Genomic DNA, 19,944 nt, shown 5'->3' on the forward strand with positions numbered 1-19,944 from the left:
GTGAGCACATGCTGTGTGTGTTTGCATATATTTTGCATTTTGGTTCCTAATTCAAATCATCTGCTTTTATTAAGGCTTTGCAGGATCAAATAAGTACAGAAAAATAATCAGCCGTAAAACATCAACCATCAATCATTTCTCCACATGCACTGTTGTTAAAAAGAGGTTTTAATAAGTATAGCAACATTTGCTGGGTCAAAAGTGTACACACAGCAGACCTAATAACTTGTCGTCACCTCAGTTAGTCACTTTGATACTCATCAACAAGTTACTGGTACAAATTTGACTAGTCTGCTTTTGGCTGAATCTGTAAAGCCAAACTCCAATAACCTGAATTTTTTGCCATGTCACAATAAACGGCGTCCTCGTTTTACCCTCCCGGCTGATGATTTTAGATTATGCTAAAGGATTTTAAGGTAATCTATGTTATTGTATTTTATTATTCTGTCCTTGTTTCTCAGTGTACTAGTTGTACCGACACCAAACAGCCCTGGAGTATCAAACTGTTACCAGCAAACCTCTGTTTATTATGAATAAATAATTTTATGTTTGTTTTCCGTCCTGGCCAGCAGTAGCTCAGTGGTTAAGATACTTGACTAGGAATCAGAAGGTTACCGGTTCAAGAAGCACCACCACCAAGTTGCCACTGTTGGGCCCCTGAGCAAGGCCCTTAACCCTCAATTGCTCAAAATTATGTTCAGTCATAACTGTAAATGCAGAAAATGTAGACATTTTCAATGTTCAAGCCAATATATATTATATACTATACAATACAATATGTATTATTTTATATTTATACCTATATCCTGATTATTATAATATTATGTATATTACTGATTCTATCATATATATTTATATCTATATCCGATATTTTTAATTCCATATTTATTACTGCACAGGACACTTTTATAATTGTCTATTATTTCACATATAACATATCTGTATTATATATATTACCTAGGGTTAAGTATTGTACAGTAATACTTACCTACCTTGAGCTGCTGTAATAACTGACTTTCTCTTTAGGATTAACAAAGTGATCTATCTACCCCCACAGAGCAGGTATTATTTAGGTGGTGGATCATTCTCAGCACTGCAGTGACACTGACGATTGATGGTGGTGGTGTGTTAGTGTGTGTTGTGCTGGTATGAGTGGATCAGACACAGCAGCGCTGCTGGAGTTTTTAAACACCGTGTCCACTCACTGTCCACTCTATTAGACGCTCCTACCTAGTCGGTCCACCTTGTAGATGTAAAGTCAGAGACGATCGCTCATCTATTGCTCCTGTTCGAGTCGCTCATCTTCTAGACCTTCATCGGTGGTCACAGGACGCCGCCCACGGGGCGCTGTTGGCTGGATGTTTTTGGTTGGTGGACTATTTTCAGTCCAGCAGTGACAGTGAGGTGTTTAAAAACTCCAGCAGCGCTGCTGTGTCTGATCCACTCATACCAGCACAACACACACTAACACACCACCACCATGTCAGTGTCACTGCAGTGCTGAGAATCATCCACCACCTAAATAATACCTGCTCTGTGGGGGTCCTGACCATTGAAGAACAGCATGAAAGGGGGGTAACAAAGCATGCAGAGAAACAGATGGACTACAGTCAGTAATTGTAGAACTACAAAGTGCTTCTATATGGTAAGTGGAGCTGATAACATGGACAGTGAGTGTAGAAACGAGGAGGTGGTTTTAATGTTATGGCTGATCGGTGTATTTGTATTGTATCTGTGTTAAGGCATATATCGTTTGTGGTTCTTGGAATTTAATTTGGTCATCTGGACACATCTCTCAGCACAAGGTGAAACAGTGGGGGGTTTTTGCACCTTGGCAATGAGACCACTGTTCCATAAACCCTGTACATGCAGATCTTGAGTAAAACTCCGGATTAATAACATGAGTTTCTGTATGTGTGTTTTGGCTCTGCTTTATTGTTTAATAAAGCCCAAAAATAAGCTAATGAACAATATTTAAAAGCGTGAAGGTTTATTTTGGATAAAGAAGTGACTGTTTATATCAGTCAGTCACAGAACAGATCAGAAATCATTAACACACTGCAAGAGTAAGACAATTATTCACATTTTAAACTAATCACTTAATTACTCACGGGTTTGTGCAGTTGATGATCAAAGCCTGGTGTGTGAATATATAAAAATATAAATATAAATGTAGTGCAGCACATGCACGCTAACATCAAGGAAGGAACCAAGGAACCATAACAGCAGACTTAAAGCGCCTTTTTCTGCCGTCAAGTCAATCCTTCGTTCTGATTGGCTGTGCCGAGTGTCAGTCAACCATTTAAGGCGTTACTAATAAAATGATGTGTTTTGATTGGACGTTGAGAGTGTATATGAACGTGTATACAAATCAGGTCAGGATGAAATGTTAGCACAACACACGAAGTTTAACTGCAATAATTATGACAATGTAGGAACTTAAGCACAAAACAAACTCCAGAACAGTAAAAATACAATAATAATCATTTTACATCTCAAATCTTACACGTTTACATTACCTACTTAAAGACCAAAGAGGAACAAAAAGTGCTGATAGTCATGGACCTCTCCACATTTACTATTCAGCATTTAGCAGACGCTTTTATTCAAATTAACTTACAGTACTGTGATAATATATATTATCTAAGCAATTGAAGGTTAAGGGCCTTGTTCAAGGGCCCAACAGTGGCAACCTGGCAGTGGTGGGACTTGAACCAGTGACCTTTCGATTACTAGTCCGGTAGTTGCCTGATTTAAACCCCAACTAGCTTTTATCAGAACACCTGAAGAAACATCACACAATGCTCTTAAGAGTGTTCCAAAATAATGCTGAAGTACGTAACATGGATTATCATTACATTGATTTGAAATAAATAATCATTCTACTAAATTTGAGACTAAAATAGTATTAATTAGTGCAAGACTTTGGCCAGACACCAACTTCTGGCAGCGTTCCTGAAGAATCTTAGTCCGTATCTCATGGGCAATGGCCTCCACTTCACTAATATTCTTGGATTCGCGTTCTGCATCTTCAAACCCCACCAAAGATTTTCTATGGGGTTTAAGTCAGGCAACTGTGACGGCCACTCCGGTATCTTCCAGGACTTCCACTGAAACCAAGCTTTGGTGAACCAATGGTACCCAAGCTTCAGCTTCCTCACAGAAGGCACGACGTTTTCTTTTAGGATTGGTCTCCTTGGTTTGTAACAACAGCTCAGCCACAAAGCTTCCAGCTAACTGTACCCCTCCCGTACCAAGTTCCAAACAGCCTCGACTGGATAAATAGTAACGTACTCTCACGTATGGTCAAAACTTTTAAGTGTGGTGAAGGGAGCATAACCGCATGCTGCTTCTTTTAACAAACTGAGCTGGGCACCTTAGTGCTGGGCACGGCTAGGGATTGAGGGTTCGAATCCCCAGCAGCGCTATCTGCCCGTCAAACGTCTACATACAGACCTGATTGGCTTTTTTGGGGGGTTGAGTCTCCGAGTGCATTCTGTAGAAACTGGACCACCCGTGACCTTGACCAGGGTAAAATTAAATTAAAAACCTTGGTCGCAGTGAAGGGAAATCATGATGCATTTTCTTACCTGATACTTTGTACCAACAGTTTGGGGAATGACCTTTTTTAGAACTGAATTGCACCATGTAGAAAGCAGGATTCATAAAGAAATGGACGTTATTTATTGATCAAATATAAATAGTCACTTTCAACAGTCTGTTGTAGCTGTTAAACCATAAAAACAGAAACTCTGTATTCATTTTTAAGGTATATTTTTTAAAATGCATGCATGAATGTGAAGTTCGACTGTCCACATTTGATTTCTGATGTTCCTGATAGTATAAAAATCCCAGTAGAATAAAAGTGGCAGAAAAAAGTAAAGCATTCGTAGAGCATCACAGAGCCACTGCCATGTTTCACTGTAGGCAGGGTGTTTCCTTTCAGTGTATTCTTCATTCTCCTTTTTCCAGACCAACTGCCGATTCACAGACCATTCCTCCACAGAACAGAATCCCAAAACCTTATTCCTTATTTATTTATTGTACGACATGTTTTTAGATCTGTGATTCCACATTTAGTAGTTGTTTCCATTGCCAAGTAATCTGTACTGTATATAAGTACCTACGTTAACTTTCCAACGTTAACCTTCTTGACAAGGGACCAAGCGTACTGTAGGGGAGATAAACAGTGCACATATCTGATGGGTCAAACTAAATAAATACTGGAGTTAACAAATACCAGAATCACATTTAAAACCCAAAATTAACTGGCGTTGTGAGAATATAAAAAACAGAAAAACTGCAGAAGGGCAAAGCAAAAACTTGTTGTAAAGAGTTCTAGTCTTTAACAGTACACCCACAACATGTGCTGACAGGGTGAGTGTATGTGTATGATAAAGAGGCCCGTAAGTACAAACAGTAATTAAAAAACCCAAAACACGCCGCTGCACCTGGTAGAATAATACCAGTACCACACACTACCATCAGTTATAATATGGTTAGAAGGAGTCCTATAAGGGTCCTTTTCCACTGAAGGATGGGGTAGGGGGATGACCAAGTGTACAAAGCACCAAATGTCCTAGTCAATGATTGTACAGTAACTCCATTACCATATAGAAGCACTTTGTAGTTCTACAATTACTGACTGTAGTCCATCTGTTTCTCTGCATGCTTTGTTAGCCCCCTTTCATGCTGTTCTTCAATGGTCAGGACCCCCACAGGACCACCACAGAGCAGGTATTATTTAGGTGGTGGATGATTCTCAGCACTGCAGTGACACCGACATGGTAGTGGTGTGTTAGTGTGTGTTGTGCTGGTATGAGTGGATCAGAGCTGCTACCTCACTGTCACTGCTGGACTGAGAATCGTCCACCAACCAAAAATATCCAGCCAACAGCGCCCCGTGGGCAGCGTCCTGTGACCACTGATGAAGGTCTAGAAGATGAGCGACTCAAACAGCAGCAATAGATGAGCGATCGTCTCTGACTTTACATCTACAAGGTGGAGCGACTAGGTAGGAGCGTCTAATAGAGTGGACAGTGAGTGGACACGGTGTTTAAAAACTCCAGCAGCGCCGCTGTGTCTGATCCACTCATACCAGCACAACACACACTAACACACCACCAGCATGTCAGTGTCACTGCAGTGCTGAGAATCATCCACCACCTAAATAATACCTGCTCTGTGGTGGTCCTGTGGGGGTCCTGACCATTGAAGAACAGGGTGAAAGCGGGTTAAAAAGTATGCAGTGAAACAGATGTACTACAGTCAGTAATTGTAGAACTACAAAGTGCTTCTATATGGTAGGTGGAGCTGATAACATGGACAGTGAGTGTAGAAACAAGGAGGTGGTTTTAATGTTATGGCTGATCGGTGTATGTAGCTCATGAAATGGCCAACAAATGTACTTACAAGATTCATTCATTTCAATTTTATGAACAGCTATCCTGATCCAGGTCGCGGAGTTAACAGGGAATACCCGGGTGCTGCCATCCCCTTTCCTCCAATCAGATTTGTGTAGACGCCCGGCCAGCCAATAGCAGCGCGAGTGGGCGTGGCCATGCACTGAGCTGCCTGTATGTGGAGGCAGTAATAGACAGAGGAAGGAGCCTGGTCGGGTTGTGTAGCAACAGTGTTCAGTATTAAAGAGCCACATTTGGAAATAAGACTGATTATTGTAAGTATTTGCATTTTATGCTCTTTTGCACTTACGTATTTTGATATTTAGTGTTATATGAGAGGTTTGAAGCGCGTTTCTGTTTGTTTGGTTGACCTACTTTCTGATCAGCGGAACGTCAAAACAATCAACTGGTGTTGCTTTATTTTCCCTTCGCAGTGTCTACATAACCGTGGCTGTGTCCCAAACCGCGTCTAACCTAGTACGTAGTGTGCCAAAATAGTGTCACAGTCTGAGGTGGTCAGTGATTTTGGAGCGCTCCATGCAAAGTAACGGTGTTTTGCTTACAATGTGGCGGTGTCCCAAACCGCCATGTGCTAATTCGACTGTAGAATACGAACGACACCGTTGGAAGTGTGCACCCTATCTAGTGCGACAGAGGTCGGTTTGAGACGCAGCCTTCGGTCTTACGTTGTAAAGCAAGACTGAAGTATAAAATAATACAAATCACTTGGTTGGTTAACTTATAGGTAATAGAGCACAGCAAATTATTTTTGTTTTTATTTTTTTCCTAATCAGCGTGATATGAAAATAAAAAGCAGAATAGTAGATGGCTAGCAAGTCAACTAGCTTGACTGTTAGCCATCAAGCTAGTTATCATCTATTTACGTTTTCGTGCACCACTATTTTACTATTTTAGCAAGATATTAGGCCAAATTTATTATATTTTGAAGCCGACAACATTATATACATTTATTAAACTCATATTTAACAGTTCGCACAAGAGGTAGCTGAGTTATTATTTTTAATTATTATTATTAATAATAAAAAATAGGCTTCGTCTTTAAATGCATACTAGTGTACTATCATACTAAGTAGTATGCTAAAAAGTAACGGTAATAAAGCTGGTATTTTGGATTGACATACTTTCTAGTATGGTAGGATGCATTTTAGACCAGCAGTAAAGACACAAATTAGTGATCTCTGATTTGGGTTCAAGGTACTAATGGTTCATTATTGTTTTGAATAATATATTATGAAGAATAAATCAATATTTTAGTTAGTAGGTGGGTGAAACTTGATGAGTTTAGATAACATGCACACTAGAAGTGTAGAAGTGTGTGTGTGTGGGGGGGTCTAATAAAAACAAATACATGCAGTAAATGCAGTAAAAGTTAAAAGTGCACATAATTGTACGACAGATGTATGTCATGGCACTCTGTAACAGTTCATTTTCAATAACGAATGATTCCTTCGGCTGCCTTCGTTAGGGGTCAGCAAAGTGGATCATCAGTCTTGTTTATATATTTGATTTGGTATACCCCATGTTTACCCCAGAGGCCCTTTCTGACACAACCTTACTATTTATCCAGGCTTGTGACCTGCACTGAAGGTGCACTGATGTGACTATGTTTGTTTGCATAACTCCATGTGCTTTCTGTTTTTGTCAGCCCAGCTTGGAATTTGAACCCCTTGAAGAAAGGTTATTAAGTGCAGGTTTCCTAATTCCTTGTTAGTGAGTGTTTAGAGCTGGCAGGCTCACTGTACACTTATAAATAATGCAGCATCCACTAAAAAGTACATGAAGAAACCACAAACTGTCGCCTCATGCACAAACCAGACGCTGCTGGAAGACGAGATACAACTTCTGCTTTGCAAAGAAAAAAAAAAAGAAATAAAATAAAATATTTGTCTTGCTAACTAGTAACCTAAGACTGTGTGTATACGGTTTGGGGAACTGCTGTGTGTAAGGAGTAATGTTAAAATCACTTTAGGAAGTGTATAAATGTGTGTTTCGGGACAATAACATCTACAGACAGTCACCTTTGACCATCATACTCCATTCATCTTCCAAAAGTCTGTAGATAACATCTGTTGAAAGTGTGTGTACATATTTTGGCTCCTCTGTATACGTGAAACGTGGCAGTCGATCTAAGGATCTAAAGTCTGTCGTCTTATCGCACATCAGGTTATGTAAGCCTGGCAGAAAATGTTCACACACATCACACCGAGAGGAACCGTGAACTTTGAATCTGAAATCGCCCCAGGCTGCGCCGCAGCTGATAAAGTACACGGGGAGGTCACGCTAAATAGATAAACGCACAGATCCGAAGAATGAATAACATACAACTCGTATGCAGAATATTAGGGACTCGGTTTTTAATTACCCTAAAATCACAGCTCAGTTCCTAAAAAGTTGAACATGTAGAAAACATAATAAATAAATAGACAGACAGCAATTATTTGCAAATCTTCTTTAAACCTGTTTTTGATTGAAAACGGTACAAAATGACACGTTTCCAGCTGTTTGCAATAAACCAGTTAAACAAGAACAATTTAAATAGCTCAACACAACTAATAAAACAAGTTCTTTCTCTGAATTTAACACAAAATGCCACTTTTAATGACCGCTACGGTCTCAGAATTATTCAACCCCCTGAGTAGAATCCCTTATAAAAGCGCACATTTGCAAATCAGGTGTCGTCCGATGCAACTAATCAGGGAATGTGTTAAACACCCGGACCGGCGCGTGGGTTTGTTCACTGTGTCGTTCGATTGCGTGTTAGCGAGCTGTCGAAAAAGTTCCGAGATCAGATAACTGCCCTGCACAGACGAGGAAAAGGAGAGGAGAAGATAACGCTGAACGTTCCTGGAGATACAGCCGGAAGCACTGAAGTTCAGGAAGTCGTTACCATCAAGCCACAGACGTTTTGGGAATCAGTTCTGCTGAGTGGTCTGTCTGGAGGATGAAGAATGAAAAGAAAAGAACGGCCTGCCTGGAGAGAACCGTGTTGGTGGTGGCTCGGTGATGTTTTGGGGCTGCTTAACTTCCTCTGGAACTGTAAACCTGCAGCGTTTGAAGGGCAAGATGGGTTCAATCGAGTTTTAGGAAATCCTGGGAGAAAACATCACGCTGTGATTCTGTGAGGAAGCTGGAGATCGGGCGTCATCGGACCTTCCAACAACACAGTGATCCCAAGCATACCTCAAAGTCCACCAGTGCTTGGTTTCAGAAGAAGTCCTGGAGTGAGAGATGCTGGAGCGGTCCCACGGTCGCCTGACACGAAGCCCAAAGAAAAGCTTTGGTGGGTTTGAAGAAGGTTTTGGCACCACACAAACCCAAGAATATTATTAAACTGGAGGAAAACTGAGGAACAGGCAGATTTCTCAGGAACGCTGCCAGAAGTTGGATTATGTGTCCTTCCTTATTTTATCCGGGCTTGGGACCAGCACTGAGAGTGCACTGACAAGTGTACATACCAATCCCCAGGCGAACTGTTCAGCCTCCTTTCCTCGTCCCTATAGACGCCCGGCCGGCCGATAGGATAAATCGGCGACGAAAATGAAATGAAACCTTTATTGTTGACATTTAGGACGTCTGCACCGGTCTGTTTGCTCCTCAGAGACGTGGAGATGAACGTTGGAGTGGCCCACAGCGAGGGGAACCCCAACACCCGGGTGATGAACAGTCGGGGGATCTGGCTGACGTACGCTCTCGGCGTGGGGATGCTCCACGTCGTGCTTCTCAGCATTCCTTTCTTCAGTGTTCCTGTGGTGTGGACCCTCACCAACGTCATCCACAATCTGGTGAGTCCTTTTTTTTTTTTCCCCCTCCACTAGCTTTTACAGTCGTATCCGATTCCCCGGCCGTATTTCACCTCTACTGCTTCAGAACGAGGAGGGTCGTGAGTAACACACGCCCCCGTCCCACACGTGTGCAGCACGGACCACTTCTTTTCACCTGCGCCAGGCGGGTTCGTGTACAGGGAGTCACGCACCGCTCTCCATTATCCCCCGTCTCTGTGCAGTTCCATCGATCTGCCAGCAGAGGTCGGAACCCCTACGACCCTCCCTCCCATCAGGCGAGCCGATCGTTGTCCGGATTCAAACTCGCAAGCTTGAGCCCGTGCATTAAAGACGGCCTTATTGTGGGAGCATTGCATCATGGGACGGGTATCTTAAATTATATTGCACTGTTGGTTAAAATGGTTTACTGCATTTGGTTGTAGTAGTTCTGCTCCTCTCAGCCGTGCTATCGGCCGCCCTGGCGTATAAACAGACAGATTTTGTTATGGTTATGTCTGGGGGCCCTGTGATGGATTTATATCATGTAGTGTCTCAAACTTAAAACACCACTTATATAGAGGCCTGACTCTGGTTATTAATGTACTACTTAATAAGGGATGTCCCGATCACGTTTTTTTGTTCCCGATCCCGATCATTAATTTTGATCCCGATCCGATACCGAGTCTCAAACCGATACTTGTATTTTCTAGATATTGTCTAGATAAGAACTGGATAATACTGTTCACACGGTGCACACTTCAACTACATTACAGTTATTCACATTAATCCAGTGTACATGTTTAACAACTAAATAGCTCTGCTATCGCTTAATGTTCTTTTATTTGTACACAATACAAGTAAACAAACTTAGTGCAGCGTTGTAGTAGTGAAACTAGAACGCTCAAACCGGGTTTCCATCCAAACGTTTCGCGAGTGTAACGCGCATTTATGAAATATCGGCAGAAAAAAGTTTCCATCGACTACAGTCATGCGGAAAAACCTCTACACGACGTGAGAGACGTCGGGCAGAACGAGCGACGGCCCGTCTAACGTGGGGGCTCAAATCTCCGTGCCACGGCGACGTTCACCGGCCGGTTCCTCTTCTCATCATACAATAATAATAAACTCGCTGTATTCGGCCGAGTGTTTATTTTTCAGGTGCCGTATCAGATCGGTAGTGATTGTAGATCGTTTGGTTAAATGATATCTGCTTTGTTTCTTACGAGCCACCGTACTTGTATGCGTGCTGTAACTGTAACGGACTCTTCTGTGCTTGTATCGTGACGACGGTTTGATGGACGTTTCTACGCGAAGTGAGTGTGTTTTGACCCTTCGGGGCTTCCATAGTGCATGGAATGGCGTGCTCGGCTAACGCGACGACTCGATAATAGCTGTCCGCTATCCGGTACCGTAACAGAAGAAGTTAATAAAGTGTTAAACGCTCCCGACGATTAGTGAATATAGCGTGTATTTATTTCTTTATTAAGCGAGTGCATCACTACGACGCTCGGTTACATAACTAAGCCAATCGGAGCGCTCGATACTGAGATGTCGTTCAGTCTTGTAACACGTAAACTGGTAACAGCTGTGTGTTCTGGTCCTGAAGTTTTCATACTGGGATTAAAAGTGATTGTTTTGTAAACCGGAGTGATCCTGGACTCCCACCTGCTACACGTCACTGTCGGACTGGAAGGATCGGGATCAGTAAAGCCGATACCGATCGGTTAAAAAACGCCTCGATCGGGCCCCGATTCCGATCTTTGAGATCAGATCGGGACATCTCTAGCACTACTACCTAATAACAGACTTTTATAAAGAACATATGACCGTGTCTCATCACGTTGTGCCCCGCCGGGTTCTTTTACAGGGCATGTACGTGTTCATGCACGCGGTGAAGGGTACGCCGTTCGAGACGCCGGACCAGGGCAAAGCCAGACTCCTCACGCACTGGGAGCAGCTGGACTACGGGGTTCAGTTCACCTCGTCCAGAAAGTTCTTCACCATCTCGCCCATCATCCTGTAAGTCGCTTTAGATTGACGTCCGTCAGAAAATAAAAGTACAGGTGTGTTTTTTTATTTTTCTGCACCATGGTGCTCGTTAGTCCAGCAACTTTCACCTTTACTACATCATCATGTCTGGTCAGGGTCACTGTGGGTCCGGTTTCCATGGAAGCACTGGGCGTGATGCAGGACACACATTTACAGCATTTAGCAGACGCCTTTTCTCCAGAGTGACTTACAGTACTGCGATACAATACAGTCTAAGCAATTGAGGGTTAAGGGCCTCGCTCAAGGGCCCAACAGTGGCAAGCTGTCAGATGTAGGACTTGAGGGTTAAGGGCCTCGCTCAAGGGCCCAACAGTGGCAAGCTGGCAGATGTAGGACTTGAGGGTTAAGGGCCTTGCTCAAGGGCCCAACAGTGGCAACCTGGTAGTCAGATGTAGGACTTGAACCAGTGTCCCTGAGGGTTAAGGGCCTCGCTCAAGGGCCCGACAGTGGCAAGCTGTCAGATGTAGGACTTGAACCAGTGTCCCTGAGGGTTAAGGGCCTCGCTCAAGGGCTCGACAGTGGCAAGCTGTCAGATGTAGGGCTTGAACCAGTGTCCCTGAGGGTTAAGGGCCTCGCTCAAGGGCCCGACAGTGGCAAGCTGTCAGATGTAGGGCTTGAACCAGTGTCCCTGAGGGTTAAGGGCCTCGCTCAAGGGCCCGACAGTGGCAAGCTGTCAGATGTAGGGCTTGAACCAGTGTCCCTGAGGGTTAAGGGCCTCGCTCAAGGGCCCGACAGTGGCAAGCTGTCAGATGTAGGGCTTGAACCAGTGTCCCTGAGGGTTAAGGGCCTCGCTCAAGGGCCCGACAGTGGCAAGCTGTCAGATGTAGGGCTTGAACCAGTGTCCCTGAGGGTTAAGGGCCTCGCTCAAGGGCCCGACAGTGGCAAGCTGGCAGATGTAGGGCTTGAACCAGTGTCCCTGAGGGTTAAGGGCCTCGCTCAAGGGCCCGACAGTGGCAAGCTGGCAGATGTAGGGCTTGAACCAGTGTCCCTGAGGGTTAAGGGCCTCGCTCAAGGGCCCGACAGTGGCAAGCTGGCAGACGTAGGAATTGAACCAGTGACCCTGAGGGTTAAGGGCCTTGCTCAAGGGCCCAACAGTGGCAAGCTGTCAGATGTAGGACTTAAGGGTTAAGGGCCTCGCTCAAGGGCCCAACAGTGTCAGATGTAGAACTTGAACCAGTGTCCCTGAGGGTTAAGGGCCTTGCTCAAGGGCCACACAGTGGCAAGCTGGCAGATGTAGGACTTGAACCAGTGACCCTAAGGGTTAAGGGCCTCGCTCAAGGGCCCGACAGTGGCAAGCTGGCAGATGTAGGACTTGAACCAGTGACCCTAAGGGTTAAGGGCCTTGCTCAAGGGCCAGACAGTGGCAAGCTGTCAGATGTAGGACTTGAACCAGTGACCCTGAGGGTTAAGGGCCTCGCTCAAGGGCCCAACAGTGGCAAGCTGTCAGATGTAGGACTTAAGGGTTAAGGGCCTTGCTCAAGGGCCCGACAGTGGCAAGCTGGCAGACGTAGGACTTGAACCAGTGACCCTGAGGGTTAAGGGCCTCGCTCAAGGGCCCAACAGTGGCAAGCTGTCAGATGTAGGACTTGAACCAGTGACCCTGAGGGTTAAGGGCCTTGCTCAAGGGCCCAACAGTGGCAAGCTGTCAGATGTAGGACTTAAGGGTTAAGGGCCTTGCTCAAGGGCCCGACAGTGGCAAGCTGGCAGACGTAGGACTTGAACCAGTGACCCTGAGGGTTAAGGGCCTCGCTCAAGGGCCCGACAGTGGCAAGCTGGCAGATGTAGGGCTTGAACCAGTGTCCCTGAGGGTTAAGGGCCTCGCTCAAGGGCCCGACAGTGGCAAGCTGGCAGACGTAGGAATTGAACCAGTGACCCTGAGGGTTAAGGGCCTTGCTCAAGGGCCCAACAGTGGCAAGCTGTCAGATGTAGGACTTAAGGGTTAAGGGCCTCGCTCAAGGGCCCAACAGTGTCAGATGTAGGACTTGAACCAGTGTCCCTGAGGGTTAAGGGCCTTGCTCAAGGGCCACACAGTGGCAAGCTGGCAGATGTAGGACTTGAACCAGTGACCCTAAGGGTTAAGGGCCTCGCTCAAGGGCCCGACAGTGGCAAGCTGGCAGATGTAGGACTTGAACCAGTGACCCTAAGGGTTAAGGGCCTTGCTCAAGGGCCAGACAGTGGCAAGCTGTCAGATGTAGGACTTGAACCAGTGACCCTGAGGGTTAAGGGCCTCGCTCAAGGGCCCAACAGTGGCAAGCTGTCAGATGTAGGACTTAAGGGTTAAGGGCCTTGCTCAAGGGCCCGACAGTGGCAAGCTGGCAGACGTAGGACTTGAACCAGTGACCCTGAGGGTTAAGGGCCTTGCTCAAGGGCCCAACAGTGGCAAGCTGTCAGATGTAGGACTTAAGGGTTAAGGGCCTTGCTCAAGGGCCCGACAGTGGCAAGCTGGCAGACGTAGGACTTGAACCAGTGACCCTGAGGGTTAAGGGCCTCGCTCAAGGGCCCGACAGTGGCAAGCTGGCAGATGTAGGAATTGAACCAGTGACCCTGAGGGTTAAGGGCCTCGCTCAAGGGCCCAAAAGTGGCAAGCTGTCAGACGTAGGACTTGAACCAGTGACCCTGAGGGTTAAGGGCCTCGCTCAAGGGCCCAACAGTGGCAAGCTGTCAGATGTAGGACTTAAGGGTTAAGGGCCTCGCTCAAGGGCCCAACAGTGTCAGATGTTGGACTTGAACCAGTGACCCTAAGGGTTAAGGGCCTTGCTCAAGGGCCCAACAGTGGTTCACACGATGTAACATAAAGCCTCCACAAGGGGGCGTTCGTGGACAAGTTCATTTTGTGTTTCTGTGCCTTTAGATCCATTCCACTGATAGCTATTGAACATACCTGATTGATACCTGCTTGATCGACGAATGAAAGCTACCGCCACCACATTTCACAGTGGTATCCATGGTAATGGGGACCCACCACAAGCCCGTGCTGATTTTGTTTGTCTGTTTACGTTCCTCAGATATTTCCTGGCGAGCTTCTACACCAAATACGACACGGCTCACTTCGTGATCAACACCGCCTCGCTGCTGAGCGTGCTCATCCCCAAAATGCCACAGCTGCACGGCGTGCGACTCTTCGGGATCAACAAGTATTAAACCCGCCGCGCGGCTGAACTCGATCCGGAGAGGGGACCGTCGGGCCGGGCGGCTCCGGGCTCCCGGCGGAGGGCGACGGGCGGGGCCGTCCGCGTATACCTGCAGTTTTGTACAGCGCGTATAAATAATTTAGTCTTCGTCTTCGTCCAGATGCACCCGAGCGTTGTTCCGGACGTACGTGATGATGCCGCGTGCGTTAACTTTATTAAGTACATATTTAATTCTTCATCCTGTTTGTGTTTGTTGTTTTCTTGCTCCTCGCAGATCCGGGCTGGCCCGGGATTCAGAGTCGAGGCGTTTATTATTATTATTATTATTATTATTATTATTATTTTCTCCTTTTGTTAATTGCTTTGGTTTTGTTTTGTATGAAATTCCTAAACACAGAAAAACGAACGACGTGTTAAAAGTTCTTTTTAGTGTTTGTGAAGAACTGAACCCCGTCTGTGTCTCTAAGCTTTGATTTCTGTATCGGCGCTTTACAGAACAATAAAGATTTGCATGTTTTTGTTTTCCTCCTCCGAACTGTTTGCTAGATAAAGTATTTTGTTAGTATAAAGACTCCAGTGTTGGGTTTACCATGAATCGATTCTTAACAAGGTTTTAGTGTTTACTCGGCCAGCGTCCGTGTTTATGTACTAACTGGAGTGTGCTTGTTTAGGACATGACTGTGAATCTCTGGAGTACCGGGGCGGATCTTGCGCCCCTTTATCCGTGGTATTGCTGGAGCTCGGACGTACCCCTGTATGTAATAAAGACCCGTTACAGCGTCCCTGCTCTGTGTGGTGGATTTGTTTGAATTTAAATGCATTTCAATCCATTTTTCTGATCAGATCAGAACTGCACTCCTGACCGCTTATTTTCACCTGCACCGGGCGCGATCATGTGGAGATCCGTATCGCGCACAGATCTCCATTATTCCCTGTCTATGTGCAGTACCATCGATCAGCCAGCAGAGGTCGTAATCGCAGCAGTCATGAGGAATCCCTACAATCAGAGCTGAGATTTAAACTCGAGAGCTTATTATTATTATTATTATTATTATTATTATTATTATTATTAGCACCTTCTACATGTTTTTTAGAATTGGGATAAAATAGAAAACACAGAGGAACCTCGATTTAACGGACTTAAAAGGGGGGAGCACTCATCTGTTTGTTTATTAGGATTATAACGTGATGTTTTACACTTTGGTTACAATCATGACAGGAACGGTAGTTACTCATTACACAAGATTCATCCGTACACAAGGTTATATCGAACACAGTCATGGACAATTTTGTATCTCCGGTTCACCTCACTTGCAAGTCTTTGGAAAGTGGGAGGAAACCGGAGCACCCGGGGATGGAACCCAGGACCTTCTTGCTGTGAGGTGACGGTGCTACCCACTTAGCCACCGTGCCGCCCACTCATCTGTAAAGTGCGATAGCGAGTTTTTGTTTCCAGGTGGTGCAAAAATATACGAACACGCAGGACTGAGGTCCACAAAAGTGCTGAACGTGCTCATATGATCACCAGCAACATGAACAACGTAAATAGAGTGTAAATATATCATGTAAAATCTCTAAATAAATATTAAAACTGGTGTTCTGTACTACTGGGGAGAAATTTCATTGACCGTGTGTGGTGGAGGAGTATAGGAGTATAGTGTGGACTCGGAGTTTCTATTATTCTGAATATTCTGAGTCTGAACTTGCAAAAATGAAGCGTAAAACAGAGAGAAAAAGGCGAGAACAAAGCGAGACTCCCAACACAACGAAGTCCATCACTCATGTAAACAGAGAGATGGTACTGAACTGAGGATTTAAAATAGAATAACTACTGCTCACACGTGAGCTTTTTTTTCGCTGCAACGAGACGCTGCTTCCACCTGGGGGTGATATGAGATGATAAACACCCGTGTGTTGGAAATGGCAGCAGTGTTTTCCTTGCTGATGTATCTCTAATTCAGGGGTGGGCAATTACATTTTCCAAGGGGCGACATAAGAAACTGTTAGTGTTGTGGGCAGTAAGGGGCAGGTGTAGCTACTGGACTAGTGAGCAGAGCGTTCCTGGTTCCTGGTTCCTGCCAGGTTGCCACTGTTGGGCCCTTGAGCAAGGCCCCTAACCCTCGATTGCTTAGACCGTAAGTCGCTTTGACAATCCTGTTATATGGCGTGTGTGATGTACATTTATTTACGTCTGATTTTTAATTGCCACTGACCTCATGCGGGCCGGTCGGGGTTGACCCGCGGGCCGTACAATGCCCAGGTCTGGTCTACATTATCTATTCTTTCTGTGCGGCCCGGTAATAAGTGACCCACGGATTCGTGGCCCGGTGGTTGGGGACCACCGCTTTAAACAATCGCACCGGACGTTCGGTTTTCCAGATTTTGTCGGTTGAATCCGAAATCCGTTAAATGGAGGTTCCTCTGTACCTAGAAAAATTCCAGGCTAACACAGGAAACGAACGGAAACTCGTGCAGTGACCGGCGAGTCCGGTGAGGATGAAACGCCGGTTCACAGGACCCAGCTTCACCACAGTGCCTCATGTGTTTCATCATATAATAAGCAAATTTCAGATTAACATGGACAAATTTTAAAATGCGACTGTCTGGTGTATTAAAAATAAAGTATTGATATAAATGCTGAATTCATAAAACACTAGGTCACCCATGTGTGTTAAAAATAAAAACATTTATTCATTCACTCATGAGTTTCTCGCAGGCCTGCAGCATCACTCCTTTATAGACTTGAAAGTGGTGATTCAGATCTTTCTGACAGTGAATTTTGTACTTGGTACCTAAAGCTCCGTCTGCAGAAGCGACTGCGTAAAACACTCGGCTGATCCTGGAGTGGACCAGCGCCATGGCGCACATGACGCACGGCTCCCTGGTGACGTACAGGTCGTACCCGGTGCAGATGTACGGCCGATCGTTTCCTCCTCCGTCAGAACTACACACACTGACGCTATCGAGCGCGGCGTAGGTGCATCCTGGGTAATTCTTGTATTGATACGCGCCCCCTCCTTGACTCCGGGCCACCAGGTCGATGCACGCCATCACGGCGTGATGAAGCGGATTCCCGGCTCGCCGGAGATCGTGTCCTACGGCGACGATCTGGCCGGATCGTGGGTCGACGATCACGGCCCCGACGGCGTCCGCTCCCAGCTCCTGCGCACATCTGGCAGCCTGCACGGCTCGTGTCATGTACGTTTGCATTTCTGTCTTCTGATTGGACGTGAAAAGCTGCCCCTTTAGAGCGGACGTGATCCGTTTGTCCTCGTGAAAAGACGTCGGCCAGTGTTTGCTGGCGCGTTCGAACTGTGGTCTGGTCAGCGGAGGACTGGCTGGGATCTGGACCAGAAAAGGTTCCCCCAAACCAGTACAGTTAAACTCCTCAGACCTCAGAAGATCTGTAAGAGTAGGAGGTTTGTTTTTTATCTCGGGTACATCGGTTACCAGGCACAGTATGACCTCTAACGGATGAGGACCGCTCTTCTCTTTACAAGCTCTCACTCTCTTGATATGCTGAAGGTCCGGCAAAGGATAAACGGCCGACAGGTCTCTGACCAGGCGTGAGGTTTCTTTCTTCTGAGTGATCGGGGCTGCATAAGCGTCCACTAATTTAACGTCCTGAGATTTTTCATCCGAGAGGACGGGGAGGACTTCCCAGGAGTCGGGGTCATGCTCCATTCCTTTTCTCTTCTTGGTCTCTGGTTCCATTTTGGAAAACACATGAATAATCTGTGAACAGAAAAGAGGAAAGAACATGTAAACGATTAAAAAAGTGACTAATACTGCATTACAACTCTTTAAAAATAAAGAAATCCCCAATAAACTAGGATAGAGTCTCTAACCCAATGTTAATATTATGTCAAAAAAAGCAATAACGTCATTGTTCTATTTTTAAATTAGATTAATGGCATTTTTATTGACTCAATCAACACAGACACTGAACCATAATGTAGATTTGTAGATTTAATCTCACTTACTGTCTTAACCGCTTATCCAATTAGGTTCGTTGGGGGGTGCTGGAGCCTATCCCAGCTTTTCAATGGACGCAAGGCACACAGTAACACCCTGGATGGGGTGCCAGTCCATCACAGGGCAGACACACACACATACACCCACAGTATTAGTGTCTCCAATTAACCTGACTGCATGTTTTTTGGACTGTGGGAGAAAACCGGAGCTCCCGGAGGAAACCCACGCAGACACGGGGAGAACATGCTAACTCCGCACAGAAAGGACCCGGACCGCCCCACCTGGGGATCGAACCCAGGACCTTCTTGCTGTGAGGAGACAGTGCTACACACCGAGCCACCGTGCCACCCTAGATTTAATCTACTGTATAACTTGAATTATAAACATTTTATACTGTTTTATTAGCAGTCGAGGATAAGCTTTCCTAAAATCCTTCAAAATGAATCACTTTGTAATTTTAAAAATTAATGCAAGAAAATGTTATAAAACGAGGCAGATCAAACTTACTTCAATAAATGGAATGACAGAGTACAAAATTACTTACATAAACTTAACAGATCGGGATGTTACTTAAATAAAAGTAACTGATCAAAAAACGACTTAATGAAATGTAAAAGATAAGAACGTTTTTTATTAACTTATTGGAAACAGATGTAAGTAAATGTAAGACAAAATAAAAGTTACATAAGAAATGCAAAACATTAAAAATAAACTTGTCAACGTGGCATCAGAAAAAGAAAAACATTAGAAAGATGCTTCAGTAAAAGTAACATCACATTCTATCCAGGTTTATGGTCCCTGAGTGAATATAAACTGATATTACAACATTTATAAAGTTAAATAAATGCAATTCAAGAAGTTAATTTAATGTAAAAGATCAGGTGAATGTATTAAAGTAAATATACTCACCTCTGTAACGAAATGTCATTTAACAGCCCATCAGGTCGATTTTTATTCTAATTTTTAACAATTTCTCTTTATTCACATCAAATACTTCGCAGAGTCTTACTGTTATTAAGCTGGCTTTTAAATGAAATTCAATAAAAACCAATAAATACAAATCTTTAAACGAGTTTTAACATTGTGAACTAAGCTGAGATGAATTTAAAACTGTCTTTGCAAATAAAAAACATTATTCATATAAGATTTTAAGAAATTATACAAAAATAAAACTGCACTGCAGAACCCACGCTTAGAAAGACGCACTGATATTGTCCCTCAGTATTTTACACCCCTGATTGAAATAATACGACTTGTATATGGTTCCTACGCTCTAACTTCTTTAAAAACGTAGTGATTCTGTATAACATATTGATATTTTAAAATATATCTTATACAATCAAAATGCCTAAATATGACAAGATTTACATATCAACAATACACATTTTTACATACATTTTCATACGGAACATTGTTAAAGTTCGGATCCGAAGCTATTTTTGTGTTACTCGCACGGCTTATGTGTTTTTACTACCCGCTTTCGAACATAATGTGCAATGCTTTGCTGGTATTGGTTAGCGATGTGCGCTAGCGGTTTTATTCGCAACCAAACTAACCAATAGAAATGGTAAAAGGCGGGGCTTGTCCAAATACGGGTAGGAAGTC

The 19,944-nt window shown here is 44.6% G+C and overlaps 2 protein-coding genes across 2 annotated transcripts; one reads left to right on the top strand and one right to left on the bottom strand.

Moving 5' to 3' along the window:
* Positions 1 to 5,590: 5,590 nt before the first annotated feature.
* ormdl1 (ORMDL sphingolipid biosynthesis regulator 1) lies at positions 5,591 to 15,144 on the top strand. Its single transcript, XM_063006416.1, has 4 exons — positions 5,591 to 5,677; positions 9,022 to 9,205; positions 11,052 to 11,203; positions 14,239 to 15,144. The coding sequence occupies exons 2-4, from the start codon at positions 9,032 to 9,034 to the stop codon at positions 14,372 to 14,374; spliced, it is 462 nt and encodes a 153-aa protein (XP_062862486.1). The 5' UTR covers positions 5,591 to 5,677; positions 9,022 to 9,031; the 3' UTR covers positions 14,375 to 15,144.
* A 1,889-nt stretch (positions 15,145 to 17,033) lies between these two features.
* On the bottom strand, positions 17,034 to 19,350 carry adat3 (adenosine deaminase tRNA specific 3). Its single transcript, XM_063006255.1, has 2 exons — positions 19,249 to 19,350; positions 17,034 to 18,099 (listed from the first exon to the last, which is right to left on the bottom strand). Exon 2 carries the CDS (start codon positions 18,076 to 18,078, stop codon positions 17,056 to 17,058), a length of 1,023 nt encoding a protein of 340 aa, XP_062862325.1. The 5' UTR covers positions 18,079 to 18,099; positions 19,249 to 19,350; the 3' UTR covers positions 17,034 to 17,055.
* Positions 19,351 to 19,944: the final 594 nt, after the last annotated feature.

The sequence above is a fragment of the Trichomycterus rosablanca genome, chromosome 12 (genome assembly GCF_030014385.1).
Source record: "Trichomycterus rosablanca isolate fTriRos1 chromosome 12, fTriRos1.hap1, whole genome shotgun sequence".
NCBI lineage: Eukaryota > Metazoa > Chordata > Actinopteri > Siluriformes > Trichomycteridae > Trichomycterus > Trichomycterus rosablanca.

What these genes read in the sequence shown, in the direction of transcription:
- adat3 (XM_063006255.1), bottom strand. Translation starts at nt 18,078, where the DNA reads ATGGAACCAGAGACCAAGAAGAGAAAAGGAATGGAGCATGACCCCGAC.
- ormdl1 (XM_063006416.1), top strand. Translation starts at nt 9,032, where the DNA reads ATGAACGTTGGAGTGGCCCACAGCGAGGGGAACCCCAACACCCGGGTG. An exon ending in CCAACGTCATCCACAATCTG is followed by an intron (nt 9,206 to 11,051) that starts GTGAGTCCTTTT and finishes GTTCTTTTACAG; the next exon opens with GGCATGTACGTGTTCATGCA. An exon ending in ACCATCTCGCCCATCATCCT is followed by an intron (nt 11,204 to 14,238) that starts GTAAGTCGCTTT and finishes TACGTTCCTCAG; the next exon opens with ATATTTCCTGGCGAGCTTCT.